Source organism: Dreissena polymorpha, chromosome 9, assembly GCF_020536995.1.
Source record: "Dreissena polymorpha isolate Duluth1 chromosome 9, UMN_Dpol_1.0, whole genome shotgun sequence".
Lineage (NCBI taxonomy): Eukaryota > Metazoa > Mollusca > Bivalvia > Myida > Dreissenidae > Dreissena > Dreissena polymorpha.
The window spans coordinates 70544322-70561152 of NC_068363.1; the positions used below are offsets into that span (position 1 = coordinate 70544322).

At 32.2% G+C, this 16831-nt stretch overlaps 1 protein-coding gene across 1 annotated transcript; it reads right to left on the reverse strand.

The window, feature by feature from the left end:
- Positions 1 to 8497: 8497 nt before the first annotated feature.
- On the reverse strand, positions 8498 to 16615 carry LOC127846145 (carbonic anhydrase 2-like). The gene is made up of 7 exons (XM_052377320.1): positions 16561 to 16615; positions 12183 to 12374; positions 11772 to 11893; positions 10634 to 10726; positions 9856 to 9970; positions 9319 to 9428; positions 8498 to 8898 (listed from the first exon to the last, which is right to left on the reverse strand). Exons 1-7 carry the CDS (start codon positions 16613 to 16615, stop codon positions 8791 to 8793), a joined length of 795 nt encoding a protein of 264 aa, XP_052233280.1. The 3' UTR covers positions 8498 to 8790.
- Positions 16616 to 16831: the final 216 nt, after the last annotated feature.

A 16831-nucleotide genomic window follows, 5' to 3' on the forward strand; every position in this document is an offset into this window, starting at 1 on the left:
CAAAGTACTGTAAGCGTTTATTGTTACTGACTTAGGCTTTGACCATCAAAGTTAAGTAAACAATTTGTAAGTGTGAGTTATAATGTTTTCCGACGCTTCACGCATTAGCACTAATAATTAACAAAAAACGCATGAACATGAATTCCGATAAATTAAAGGCACAATTGTTTCAAATGTATGTTGAAAACAGGTAATGCTGTTTTCAAGTGCGGCAGTAAATGAAATCAGTTTAAATAAAACTAAATATCGCAATATCCTTAGTAGATTAAATGTTAACCAATTATAAATACAGTGTGTTTGCTTGTTATATGAACCATATATTTTCCTTCATTGACTGCGGCTGTTTAATGTGACGATTTCATGTTCATCACTTAATTCTTATCATTTTTGAAATTTATTAAATTGTAAGCATGCGCGTTGTGAGAGCTGTTGAACATTTAAGACATACGATTGTCAGAGGAATTGTATGTTTGCATTAATAATTTAAGCCCTTTCAAATACAAGCACAAACTCCTTATTTGTCTTCGTGTAATTATGTATAAGAAAAGACATGAGCGATGATAATAATGATGGTTTTGTTGATGATGGTGCTTTTTTCTATGGAATCATTTAAAGCACGTATTCACATAGTAATTTTTATTTAAGGAAAATGCTTTACCAACAACAGTATAATATTTGACATAGATGAAAAATGATTATACAATCAATGAAACAGAATCTTTATCTGAAAAATGATCTGAAAGCAAAATATGACATTGTCATGCTTAATAAACTGTTGAGGCTTTTAAAATCTAAAGTGATGTTACACGTTTAATAGGCAAATCATCGATGAAAGGCATCGTTTGTCAGAATGTGATTACTTAATACTTACCATTTTAAATCGACAAGACATGTTAACTCTTTTCTCAGTCAGAAGTATTTGTTTGCTTGTCCTTAACATAACATGTTTTGTAAGGACGACTGTTGTTGAAAAGTTGTATTTTTATTTTCAAAAAATAAATAAATCCATTTTACAGATTGATACACACACATTTTCACATATGTAGAGTTAAAGCTTCATTGAAAGCATTTTATAACTATTTGGACGATAATACCCGGTATTGCTTCACTGGGGTTACATTTTTCCCATAAGTGATGTAGTGTTTATATACATGTGTAGTTATATTTATAACGATAAATATTTATTATTTTAAAATAAAAAATGTTTTAATGAAAAATGAAAGCTTATTAAACAATCAACTTGGGTAAGTATTTGCATATAATGTAGATAATGGTATTTAATTAATGATAGCATCATTAAGGTATTTGTACTTTTAGTAACTGTTTGCACTAACTTTGAATTTAAAAAAAGTAAATTAATATAGCTTGCTCTTTAAAAGTGTCCGAAGTATTGATATGTGTGAGTGATCAGAACTTAACAACTTGCGACAAATTTTGATCAGTTCGTTGTTTTTGTTTTTGTTTTTACCAGAATAATTCAACATATATGCTCTTCTCTTTATGCTTATTTATCATTTCATATATGTTTTTAGTATTTGTTTTCTTTTTAAATCTTTTAACATCATTCATTACTTATAACAGAACACACACTTTTCTCACTGATAGAAATGTTACAAACCAAAGTCTAAACAATTTTTACGCATTTTTCTGTATAATTTGTTAAAACCATTTTGTTTGCAAATGAAACACATGCATGTATACAATTTATGTTTTAAAATGAATAAAAAAACGGAAGTTATAAAGAATGCTCACATGCCTATTTGTGTATATCATTTTCATGACAATGTATAATAGTATTATGCCTATTCGTATGATAAGAGAAAAGGGCTAATCCGTTGACATGTATAAATGAGTAAGTACACATCCTGCATTTATACCTGCATATACGGATACTATATTTTAATTATTTACATGTTCAAATGAGGGACTGAATAGATAAATATTATAAAGTATGCTCTGAATGCCTGTTTCCAAACTTCTTGCTTTTCTAAGCTGCTGTGAAGATATTTATTATATTGAAAAGGTATTGTTCAGAGATTTGCAAATGGGCAGTGGATTTGCCATATATTCTTAAATGAATTGATGTATTATATTCAACCAAACAAACTGAAACTAATGATTAAGACAAATAATCAAATATTATCGACACAATATCAAAAACGAGAACTATATGCAGAGCATTTCAATTACCATTTTAAATAAAAAGCCTGACTAGTATAGTTAGTGTAGATTCTTTCTAAATTGTACGACGATTATTAAACTGCAAAAACATGTGATGCTATATCCCGAAAGCTTTTTTTTAAGAAAATGTAGATTTTACTCGTTATGGTTTCACGTCAATGTGTCTCAGAAAGTTACGGCTCTGATACTCTGGTCTGTATATAATTATTGATTGTTAAATAATATAAATAAATAATAATATTCGAACTGAAACAAATCCGCTTGCATTTGTTTTTTATGTTAAAATTGATGCTAAAATGTTAATTTGTTTATACACTTTAATGTTTAATGACAGACCATTTTTTGGCCAAGGGTGAGATTTGAAGCTCCGTAAGACCGTTTTAAAGCCCCAGTGCTCTTCTATCGACCGTTACTATGCAGTGACCCCAGGTCTGATCTTGATAATGCGTGTGTTATGTGCATGCGGGAAACGGTTTGACTTAACTTTGCCACATATTGAGCTGAAATTCGTTGATAATCGTATTTTAAAGCCAATAGCGTATGTTTGGCTGACTCTATGCTCGATTTATACATTTTTAAATATAACTTTTTTTTACACACGATATTTTCTTGAATATGGATTTGACGATTTGGATTGGGGCAGACTTTTATAGCTGAGTCGACACAATGACATTCAGAACTCAATACATATACTTATACATAACCACTCGTCAATCAAAGTGCGAGGTTTCTGATATGCAACTGTTTATCGCTTATACGAGAGCAAATGTTTTCATCAAATCCTCTTTTGTGTCGTTTTTTCGAATAATTGGCGAAATGAAGGTCAGGTTTAACCCGTCTGTTATAGTCTTCTATCACAATTTGGACATTAAGAAATAAAGCGTGTGAAAGCTTTGAATCGATAATTCGGAAAACGTATCTATAAAATACAATTTAAAATAACCCATGATATCAACAGCCTTAATTTGAAATTGGATGCAAGAAAACACATTTTTTTTTCCCTAATATTTCAGTTTGTTATAAAATGTTGTTCTGTTTAATTTACAAAATTCGAAAATCTGATAAAAGGTTCCGTTAATAAACCATTTTCTTATTCAGTGAAGTACTGAAATAAACGACAATTACGAACATCTTATACCCATTTTCATCGGTAACCTTAAGTATTTATTAAACATTTGGTTCATTGGCATTCACTGAAACTTGTTGAATGCACTTATACATTTCACGTACTCAACGATAAAACAAAGACAATATTATACGCTCAGGCAAAATGCTATGATCTACGCTAAAAACCATGCAACCTTACTGTTCAAACGATACACATCGGCAGATATACCTTACGCCTTTGTCAATAAATACATGACTAAATGAACATATGCCACTTAGCTGTCATTAAAATTATAAAAAATATGGTCTGCATATACAAAGAAAGGTGGCCGATCAACACAAATTTACCCTAAAAACCGTGTATTGTTGTTAATTGGACATAGGGCAAGTACGTTGCATTAGGGTGTATTAGGCCATTTACAAATAAATGAGATTCTAGTAGTTCAGAATCCCATCACGTCATATATTCCATAATATTAATTAAAATATGTAAGGGATTTATAAAATGCAAACGCTGTAATATAGAATGAATATAAGCATTTTATTGTTAACATAGGTGGTAAGTTTCCTATCATAAAATACCATAGGACAATATGTTATCCTCCGATAATGTTACTGGACTTTCACTTTTTCAATACATTTTATGTATAAAGTTCCGCTTATATTGTTAGTTTTATTAAAATGTGTGAGCAACAACCTAATTAAAAAGGACTCGGACTCTACGAATATACAAATGTGTCGTATCGAAAGTCACACCGTATAATCTGATTTTTAATTTCAGAAAACTCATGGATATCTGCCTTTTAATGCAAACGTACCAATAAGTGTATACCATTGTATCGATTTAATTGTTTAATGTACATACATTACACAAGTGAATTGTTACACCTAAATCTAAACACATTGTAAACTATAATATGTGAACGCTCTGGGTAGTATATGAAAAACTTATATTGAATATACGTTACATCCTATACATCTGCGGATTGAATATTTTTGCAAAGTGTTTTGTTAGCATTAAATAACTGACTGTCCATGGCATGTTCATGTGCGTTATGTCAGATTCGGTTCGAAAACTGACATCTCTTAGCCTTCTTTGTCTTATTACTTATCAAAGTAAGCCATAATTGTGATTATGGGTGGTATTACGGGATTGTCATTAAAGTTCATAAATAATATTTCATGACATGGAAGTGTTCAGTACCTGTACACTATTAACCTTATTTATGAGATACTTAAATGGAGTGTACTTAATCTGGTAACTTGGTAACGTGAACCTTTAATACAATATTCATGGCATGCAACGTCTAATACATCGTATATTGGTGTTCAAGATTTAAATAATCAGTACCTTCGCGTAACCCTCATGCAAACATACGGGCCGGAGTTCAAGGGCTAATGTTATATAAATATATATAAATATGAATACATATATAAATTAATCTACGAATATCTTTAAACAAATCAATAACTCTTTAAATACGGTCAATTTTGAAAACTCGATTTGTTTCAAAACAGGGTTTGCATATAACCATTGAAAAGTTAAATCGGCATTACAATGTAATCTCTTTTATTGATTTCAATGTGTTTTTGGATGCAATGATGTTTATTTTTATGTGCAAGTATTTGTTTAATACATAACTGTGGGCCAAGAGTGCAAATTGGAGCTCCATGTTTTGCATTGAACATTTCAATGCGGGGACTCCAATTGTATTAATGTTTTAATGTGTGTGTTATGCGTGTCTTGATCATGTGTTAAAGTATAAGCTCCTTTGTCATATGTAAAAGTCCGTTTGCTTTAATAAGGTTTATCTCCTGCTGGTGAAGCTGAAGTTTCAACTTTTGTGTATTTAAAATGTACTGTATTTGTATACAAGTACTTCCATACAATTTCTATCAAATGTATAGCGAAGTTTGGTTTTAAACGTGTATTAACACTGCAACAAACTATGTACGATGTCGCCATGTTATCGGTGAATATCAAAATTTAAGCCTTTATCTTGTCCTTCTATGCAACAACTTGGAACACAAGTCAGTACAGTGCTTCGCATATAGTTTTTAATAATGATACCGACTTTATTAAGTTGACATGATCTTTTTGATATCACGTTTAATTATTTAGACGATGTCGTCATGTATGCAAGAGACTTGAATATTTACCTTACATGACAAGTGTCTCTTTGAATATAGCTTCAGAGTGTTTCCGTTCCTTTAAAACTCGTTTAATGGATATCTGCGTCGTCGATGGTCCTTTTATAAACTGTTAACATATTAATGCACGCGATTGATTTGATTTACAATACACGGCATGCAAAATGTAACATTTAAATTGAAAGTACAAAACACGTTTGGTAGACAAAAGAACCACACAGCTCCCATGAGTATTCCCTTTTTCGGTAAAATATGTACACTTCGAAATACTTCTAATTTAGACGTTTAGACAATCTGACGTTAATGTATGGTCAGCTTGTGGAAAATGTTCATAATGCTTGAGTATTGTATAATTGTTATCAATGACCGTGGCAATACAGATATGATTCCAATTAAGCGTTGTGTGAAAAGCAACAAGGCACATGCTCACATTGGCTATTTAAATGTTTTTAATTGTGTAATATATTTAACTGACTATCTGGTCAATCGAGGAGTTGTCATAAATAAATCTATAAGGAAAACAAGTGTGAGTATTTAGACTAAGCTTCGTCACGCATTACGGAAATGTATCACCTTTTTTAAATCAAAACAAATGCATATAGTATGTTTATATTATCTGTTTGAAACACATATGTACACATAAGCCTTATCTCATTTATTTCGTTACCAAATCTGTACATACTGTTGTTGTAAATTTCTTACTTAACGTACACCTTTGGTTTAACTGTTTTTGATTCAATAACAAACAATTATTGCAGACTTTCATTTTGTGTCACTTAATGTGGTTACTTTGTGTGTCTTTTTATTTATTCCTATTATAGGTCAGAGATTTTTCAAATAGCCCTTAGACTTGCTAAAATATAATTAAGGGTATTCCGGTGATTGTTCAAGAAAAACAATTATATATAATAGGTATATATTTATTTTTAATATTTAACCAATTAACATTGTTGCAGAAAAAACTTTGTCAAATATTATAATCATAACGGTATAATTGTTATGCAATTGTTCTGTTGTCATTACAACCGAATAATATATATATATATATATATATATATATATATATATATATATATATATATATATATATATATATATATATATATATATATACCAATACATAGTGCCAGTTACGCGGTCTCTGTAGTTTTCAGACTGTACTTACGAGGTCAATATAAAAAACGGGGTCTATATACAACCCCGCAATCTAGGCTCCTTTAATTACTATGAGGGGGGTGTAGGGGAGGTAATGCAATCAAATCTCACAATAAGGTCTTAAATCGAAAACCACAATCAGGTCTGAAATTGAAATTGTATATACCTCGCAAATAAGTTCGCTATATATTTCCTTGTATAAGACGTTAAATAAATGACGTATTTATATACAATAATAATAGTAGGTACCCCTATATACCTTAATTCGTGTTTATATCGGATAAAAAAGGGTATGGAGATACATGTATTTAAAGTGGGAACCCCATAACCTATTTCTAAATCAGAGACCCCGTAACTGGCCATATGTGTGAATATATATATATATATATATATATAACTGTTCCAACGTTGGAGATGTGTTGCGGTGTAAGTGTGGGGTATATAACTGTGAATGAAGCATCTTTTTGGGGATGGGGATTTCACAGTATGTCTCTGCAGTCTCCAATAGGAAGGAATATGTATGTCTGTTTGTATGTCTGTGTATCTGGTTGTTCACACATATCTTTCTCCATATATATATGGATCGGTTAATGATGTGTTTCTTTTTAAGTTGTGATAGTATTCATATGGTTATGGTAATATGTTTTCCCATTTGAGTTCGTGATTTATCGAGCAATTTTGCGTGCACCAATCTAGCTGATCGCCACTCAACCCAACATGAACTATAGGGGTGGGTGGATAATATGAGGAAGGAAAACTTATGCTCTATAAATACACGTTCTGAATAAACGTGTTTGAAAGTTTAAATTAATGATACAAATTAAGGACTGTCTAGTGAATGATACAATGCATTACTAGGCAGTCCTTAATGTTTAAGTATTTTGCTCTAAGATGTTATATTTTAGGATTCGATAAAAGGAAAGAACGACTTGCACCAACCAAAATAATATCGGACGCGATGGTGTATGTTCAGCAAGGCATTTCGAAAAAAAAAACAGGCGTTCAAATAGCACAACACATCGCCAAGCCTTATTGAAGCAAATATACGTAAAATTATATAAACGTAAGTTTATGTTAACGTGCGACCGGTTAATGCTTACATCAAAGTGACCGGAAGTTAAGTGTATGCTGGACATGATATTCTCGTTGGGATTTCGGATTGATAAGTGTTTTTCACATTTTAATTGTTTTACATTAATGTTTTTTTCCAAACTGTGAAAAACAGTGTAAGTAGAAACAATGATATCAATTGAAGTTTAAACGATAATGATCGATCTTATGCTAATGTTTAATTCAGTTTGTAACACTTTATTACTTTACTAAACAGGTTTAAGAGATGTATATTCGAATATTTAAATATAATACTTATAATTAAGTAAGCCAAACTATATATAATGTGTGTACTCTTCTTGAACAATGCGTGTAAATCCAAATTGCTTTAAGTCTTATAGATAGATGTCGATGTGTAAAATCAATGGATGTTTTCGTAATTCCTTATTGATGACATATAACTTGCAGTCATTATACAGTTTATAACTTTTTGAAATCAAATCATTTCGCTACGTAGAGTTGAAGACACGGGAAAATAGCATACGATTCCCAACTGTGTTATCCTGCTATTCCTACAGAGTGTGGTATTTTGTTATCATGTTGCACGGTTTAAGATATATCGTTAACACACACATTAATTCCCGTTGCTACAAACGAGAAGAATATAACTATGTCGCAATCTCAAAGAGTATTAAGAGTCATGTCATATTTCTCAAAAAGTGATCAGCTCTCAATATGATGAGTGCCTGTATCTTTCTAAATAAACAAAACCCCAGATAGAGTTTAAAGATACAAAAAAGAAACACGAACATCCCTTCAACAATAATTATTCTTCATCAGACAGACATTTTTTTTAATTCAATAAACAATGAGTGTTTACAAAGAAATGCTATAAGTATTTAAGTATCTAAGATATGCAATGCCAATTCGTGTGTGTATTGCCCACACACAATATTGCACAAATAGTTGTATTTGATCATGATGGGCTCCTCGTTTCATAATACAACTTATGTGTTATGAAAACATGAATACACTATTATAATGCGTAACTTGACCGTATTTATGCATCCAATAAATACACTATTTCCAATGTCTGCTGTTGTAAACGCTTTCAATAATGTAAGGGAAGTTATTCAGAACTGGTTCTCATTGAAAGGAAGCCTTGACTTGTCTCCCTTTTCTTGGTTGAGGAGGTCGGAAGTTGTCCTGCATGGGATTGTCATCTGAATCAATGAGACTACGAAGAGCGTTCAGCTGAAAGGCAGATTAAAGTGTGTAATTTCTAGAAAAAACGAAAATTAAACGACTCGCGTATATGTTGTTTTCAAACAATTGCCTTGGTTTGCAACTGAGTTCAAAAGCAATGAATATATATATATATATATATATACCATCTGTTATTGATCCTTTAACCATTAAAGGTTTGAGGCTCTATCATAAATGGAATTTTGAATGTTTCAGAACATGGGAGTTTATTTAAAGGAAACTTAATATCCAAGTCAGATCATATTATAATATATATATATATATATATATATATATATATATATATATAGGCTGCATAATGAGAGGGGCAGGAGTTTCCCAGCACTTCTACATAATAAACTTACTAAACCCACTTAAGTTGGAATCAAGCTTAAGATCATTGATTCAAATACAGCTATAGATGCATACCTGATCGTGAGAGAATTCCACGGGTTCCTTGAACACAATCCACCGGACACTTTCATAGAGTGGCGGGATTGGAACGGAGCCCTCGTACGTCCAGTAGTCGTCGATGTTGTCTGCAATACCGACGTAACGTAACGTGTGATAACGACGTCGTTTTAAAATATCTTACGTACACCGCACAAATGATACCACAGATAATAATAATAAGAAAAAATGATGTGTACTAGAAAGACAAAGGAGGCGAGGAATGAGAGTAATAAGAGAACAAGAAGACGAATAAAACGAAGGTAAAGACAATGATGATGCAAAAGAAAAAACTATTTCTTAGAGATGGATGATGATGAGGAAGAAAGAGAAGAGAGAGTCCAAAATAGTAATCGGAAGATACAGAAAGAGAAGAGGTGAAATACGAGAATATATACCGTACATGAAAAGGTGAGGTGATTGTGGGGTCATATGTAAACAATATGTGAAGGAGAAGGAAAAAAGACAAAGGAAAGACACAAAATTCCATTGTGAATTCGCCTGGTACTGGCTTACCTGGCAACAGGTCGGTAGGGTCAAGGGAGCTGGAGATGGTGTCCGTGCTACCAGGTTGGATTAACCCGTCTAAGTTGTCCGACACGACGGAGAAGCCGGGATGCACGTCACCGGACTGAAATGATGAGGAGGTAGCGTCAATTTAATTACCGGTGTGCTTGGAAAAGTAGTTTTTTCTACAACTGCATGCAACGGAAAGTACACTTAAGTTCAATAATAAATTGCTCGATATAATTAAATAACTTTAATTAAAGAATACAAGCATAACGCATATTTTTTATGTGTGTCCCGGTTTATTAAATTAGTTTTAATACTCTTAACAGATATCTACTTACCGCCCACCACTTTTTTTTTTACCTAGCAAAGTTATTGTTCTTACAAATGTTGGTATCATGAGCAATTTCATATTGTTATTAAAGATACACTGAATATTTTCTGTCACTTGAATTGGTTGAACAACATAACATTATATAGCATACAATAGTCAATACAATAGTATTTAAGAATATAAATACAATTTAACACAATCGATTGCAAGAACACATTGTTCTATCGGGGCGCTAATAAAATGTATTAAACAGTATTTTTTAGGATCGTATTTCTTATAACAAAAAGCTTCTTTTATAATTGCACATACATTCAAAATCACTGATTTGTCACCAACAACTAATAACTTGTGGAATTGAAATACAGATTGGTAAATATAAAATAAATACACAGTTAGAAACGCGCTTTAATTGCCGGCCACCACACCGGCTTCTCGTGCGCCACGTGCTACCTCGATCATAATTCCGAGAACGGCGAGTCCGTCGCTCTTGTCCACAGCCGCCGCGAAGCTGCCATACGTAGTGTTCCAGTGGACAATGTGAAGCTGCAATGGTGAACATATTTCGGAAATATTATGTGGTCCCATATTTTTATGAGAACCATGCTAATGCCACCAATTCCTGTTATATAACGTTCAAGTTAGTAATGTAATCAAATAATTGTGCAATACTAAGACAGGTCTGCATATAAGCTCTATACACAAATTTCAGCGTAATATCTCCAACCTACAGTAATTTGGCATTTCTTTATATTGTTTAATAGCAGTTATCTCGGTCTTGTCACAACGGACTCACAATATATAACAAAGTTCAAAGCTAATCTGCTGGTAAGTTACCAATATACAGCATTCAAAACAATGCCAAGCCCTCACCCCGAAACACAGCAAAAAAACAAGCCTCAAGTTATAGAGCGGGATTATTTTTTTTTTCGTAGCAGTAAAATTAACATTGAACTAGTTGATCAAAAGTCAATTTCAACCTTCGTATACATTTAACCGACATACATTTCAGCACAATATCCCTAACTTAACTGAAGTTACTACTCAGAAACTACATAGCTACATAATACCTTACATATACACAAATATTCAGTGTTAAAAACTCCGTCTAACCTAACGTTATTGACATTACCGCCCTACAATATCTAATCCAACAAAAAACTGGTTAAAATATCACGCCCAACGTACAATAACCATGAGTATACACAAGAGAAATCGGCAGATTAGTGAAACGATATAAAACCACGCCAAACATACAAAAAGTAATTAAGCAAAATAATTGTTGCTTAGTTTTTGTATGTTAACAGTAGTATTTTGGAAAAAGCCTAATTAAGATTCGTTAAGATTAACGATTCATGCAAGAAATATGTCGGCGAGTTTATAGTTCGGGATTCAAGTCACTGATTGTATTTCTATTTCGCTAATGTGCTTATGTACATAATCATTTTTTCAAGTAAGCTTGTATATTCAAATCACTAACGTTACATTAAAATGTTCTGTTTTCAAATATGTTTTATCACACAATTAAGTTTTGTAAAAGTATTATACGTATTCCTTGAAGACTTCGAGACAAACGGTTTCACAGATGTACCTCGGCTGCGAACGCTTCCCCGTCAATCGTATGCTCCGATCCCCGGGTGTCGTCTGCTCCCCAGTGCAGGTGGAATTGCGCCAACCTGAACTGCTGGTTGCCTACGGGACCACCGGTCAAAACTGGGGTTAGAAGGTAGGACAATTATGAACATCAATGACATAATAATAGCATCGACATGCACATTGATTATATTATATTCTGTGTATACATAACACTTCATGCGTACAATGTCAGAATAGTAATTTTGAACTTAAATACATGTAGTAATTTATGTTCACTAACCAAAGACCAATAACACAAGCCAAAGTCTCAATTTGTATACAAAAAAACCCGAAACGACCCCACTTAAGTTGAGTGAAACGTTCGCCATATATACGATTGTTACGTTAAACATGGCTACGCGCTTACACCCTGGCTGGGTTATCTGAATGTCTATGGTGTGCCCGTTGTTCTTCAGCTTGACCTCGTCTTCCGGTAAGTATTCGATGTTTAATGGTTTGAGATCAGAGTCGTATTCCGCCTTACGACTAACGATATTGATCGGCGATTGTCGGCGGCCCGTTACGGCGATCGGATAATCCTTTTTCCAGGTTTTGGGTCCTGAGTTGGAAAGTAAATTGGGGTATGAATTATTAAAAATGTACAAATTCCACAATAATTTGCTGTCAGATGAAAAGTAACATGCATTTTTCAGGAAGCAATATTCGGTAAAGGGGCGCTTGATATGAAAATTAAATTATATGCATGTCACATCGCAATGATTTGAAATAATTTTGTGTACACACTCAACACAATTACCAATATATAGAAGACATTTAGAACTTAAGAAAACACATTAACTGTGTGTATTACACAGATCATAAACATGCATCGTGTCTTAAAGAAATTAATGTAAGAAAACATACCATTTTCCTCGGTGTATCCCCAGTCTGGAATTTGCAAAAATCGAAATAATCATATACATGTATATGTAGTTTCAATCTTTAGAAATAATATACCGTTGCGCATTGTATGTTGACTTACGTAAACAATAATTATACAATAGAGGGATGTTTGATCAGTCTAAGCTAAGTCAGACGACTGTATCGACTCCTCGCAACAACGTTTAACTGCTGTTAAATGAAATATTACTACATAAATGTCAGAATTGCATCTAAATAACGCGTGTATTGTCAGAGCAGGACTAAATTAAATCCATGCGTCATAATATCAAACTATAAAATATTTCGTAAAATATATAAGGAACGAACGGTCACTATTACTTTTATGCTAGAGTTTGTTTAAAAAGAACAACACGAAACTACGGCAGGATGTATTTGATTTTTGTTGCGCTATACTGTCTAATATACACATGAAAATAGGTCACCCTTTGAAGGTAATATATTCGCCCAACTCGACAAGTATTTTATCTGGCTTTTGTAATACAGTTAATACATATATGATTTACTCGCATTTCTTCCGGACAATAAAGGAAATAACCTATTAAAATGAATCTAAGTAAACACGATTTACTGACCTTGGTGAAATCCATATTTTTGGGTAAAAGTAGGTAACATAACTAACCTTTGAGTAAAGATATCCAATGAGGACATAACTTGGCTGTGCTAATTACTCCATAGCCATATTGGTACGATTAATTACTCATCAAATTAATGTCACCTCTGTTGTATCGCAAAAAAGAACGTACGCTATCACTTTCCATACATTCTGATAACAGATTCAAACACATATAAATACTTTAAAACACATCCATAACAAAATATAAATCTCTTAGCGCTGCTTGAGAATTAAAAGCAATTGGTTTTATTGGGATAACGTTTTTGTTTTTTTTAATGTGGATAACTATATTTAAACGATTAAAATGTTCGACGACGCAAACATTATATACAATACAATCAGTATTGTCTTTTCAAAAAGCTGGCTGAACTTTAAATGTGCATTTTTAATAAAACAGCATACATTTCATAATATGTTTCAGTTACAACAACAGCTTGCATTGGTAACCAACACAAGACATAGTGTCTGGCGTTGAAGATGATGACAAGCATTGACGGCTTTAATGTTATTGGTGGTGCCGTATTTGTTTTATACATTCATGTATTTATTTATTTATGTATTCATTTATGTATTCATTTATTTATTCATTCATGTATATATTCATTCATTTTTGTATTTATTTATATATTTAAATATTTATTTGTGCATTTTAGTGTTTTCAATTTATGGATTTATTTCATTATTATCATTGTTATCATTATTATTATTATTATTATTATTATTATTATTATTATTATTATTATTATTATTATTACTTTTATATTTAATTGTTATTATCATGATTTTTTTATTACCATTTTCCGTAACGAAAAACTAATATTTTATAATCCCAATTATTAGTTTTATTAGTATTTTGATTTTATGCAATTTATGAAAATGATGACGAAGATTATAATTATAATTACCAGACGCCCAAACTCGACAGGAAACAAGCATATGCCCTAACATCTGGAAATAAATTTATAGGAATAATGTAGTAGACGTAGAAGTAATAGTAGAATAGTAGAAGTAGTGGTAGTGGTGGTGGTTTTGTTTTTGGTGGTGGTAGTGGTAGTGGTAGTAGTAGTAGTAGAAGTATAGTAATAGTAGAAGTAGTAGTAGTAGTAGCAGTAGTAGTAGTAGTAGTAGTAGTAGTAGTAGTAGTAGTAGTAGTAGTAGTAGTAGTTGTAGTAGCAGTAGTAGTAGTAGTAGTAATAGTAGTAGTAGTAGTAGTAGTAGTAGTAGTAGTAGTAGTAGTAGTAGTAGTAGTAGTAGTAGTAGTAGTAGTAGTAGTAGTAGTACAACTAGAAGTAGTAGTAGTAGTAGTAGTAGAAGTAGTAGTAGTAGTAGAAGTAGTAGTAGTAGTAGTAGAAGTAGTAGTAGTAGTAGTAGTAGTAGTAGTAGTAGTAGTAGTAGTAGTAGTAGTAGTAGTAGTAGTAGTAGTAATAGTAGTAGTTGTAGTAGTAGTAGTAGTAGTAGTAGTAGTAGTAGTAAAAGTAGAAGTAGTAGTTGTAGTAGTAGTAGTAGTAGTAGTAATTGTAGTAGAAGTAGTAGTACTTACATTAATTTCTTATTTAAACATTATAACGATAACATTTGGAGAGTCATTATCGACTATGAACCAATATTAAACTAACTTACCAGGTACGTTGGTAACTTCATTCCGAATTGTTCGTCGACTTGTGGCTTAAGCATAACAATTCTGAATTATACTATCCTTCTGCTCTGCATTTATATACTCACATCCAGTGTAATACGTCACAGTTTGTTATTCATCGTACTTTTTTCTACGAATACCGCCTATAACATTAACAAACAGTCACAGATGTGTTACATGTGATACTGTGGTGATCGGAAACCCGCGTTTTGCAAGCTTCACATTTACTGTTCATTACCATATTTTGTTTGACAAATAAAATGTAAACAATATCCAATTTTACTTTAAAAGTATTTCAATTTATTCGGATTCAATTTTAACGAGATTTCGGCTTTTATTTAAATAGCTTTATATTATCGCCATTGATGATGATGCATAAAAAACAATGGCGTTTACAAAGCCTGCGACTGAAACAGAGGGTTTTTTCCAAAAACGCACGACGCAATGATATGCTAGCTTTCAAATTAACTTTATAATATAAATCGATGAGTTATTATTTACTGTTCAAGTGTAATTATACAAAATTTAAAAATTAAAAACAACCTGTAATTAAACTATACAATCGTTTACACGACAGTGATGGCTAAATAAGAGTTTAATGGGGTTTGTTCTGAAATGTTATCAATGGAAGCATTTGTCTGTCTTTAAAATCATTTTCTGTCTGGTCGTACCACATTATAAAACCAATCATCAGCTTCATTGCAAATGTACATGCACATGTTTCATCATTGGAATAGAGATCCCAGATGACGCTCAGCTCATTATTAACATAAACTGACGTATTTAATTAAACGGTTTGTCGATATATTGACACATATTGTTTTTCAAATTCAACAATTGTATAACTTTGTATATTCATGAAATATCATTGTGCTTGAATATGGCTAGAAGTGCTTGAACATATAAATCTAAAAAAGTTAGATATAATTTAAAATAAAGCGAAAAAGCTCCCTAAAATATAATCAATAAGCAGATGTAAAAAAAAAGTTTGATTCGTACTCTGTAAAAAAATTTGATATTCGTCCCCAAGTTTGTTTCCACATTTTTGACCATTAGCCGAACACATTTTGTGTGACATAAATCGCTACTAGACATTTTGTGACATTGGTGACAACTATGTGATAATATCACAATTTCCTTGCCTTGGCAGAACAATTGGTGTTTATTATTGTTGAAGACAGTGATGCGCATAGTCCATTACAAGTATATCTCTGTTATAAGTTTGTTATACCACTTATACTATGTTTCATATGATTTTTTTACCGCCATACAAATAGTCTACGTGTAGTTTTAGACATCATACTTGTATTGCACGAGTTTGATTTTTACGCACTAGATTGCATGTAGAGAAAGTTTGTATTTTGAATGCATTTACATGTCATGATGACTTTGTTAAAGTTCCAGGAATATTGGAACGTGTTTCGACAAAAATTATGGCATTGTTATGTTTTTGCATACATGAACGTTTCATCGTGACGTTGTTGACTTTACATGAATATGCATACATGTACAGTCAAGCATGTAGTAGAGGCTTGTTTTTGCATACACGAACATGTCATCGTGACTTTGTTTAAGTTCATGGAATATTGAAACGTGCAGAGTCGAGCATGTTGCCATTGTATGTTTTAGCAGCCACAAACGATGTCATCGTGACTTTGTTTACGTTCCTGGAATATTGAAACGTGTATAGTCGAGCATGTTGCCAAGTTAGTTTTTTGCAAACACTCACGATGTCACTGTGACTTTGTTAACGTCTCTGGAATATTGAAGCGTGAATAGTCGAGAATGTTGCCAAGTTGTGTTTTTGCAGACACTCACGATGTCACTGTGACTTTGTTTACGTCTCTGGGATATTGAAAAGTGT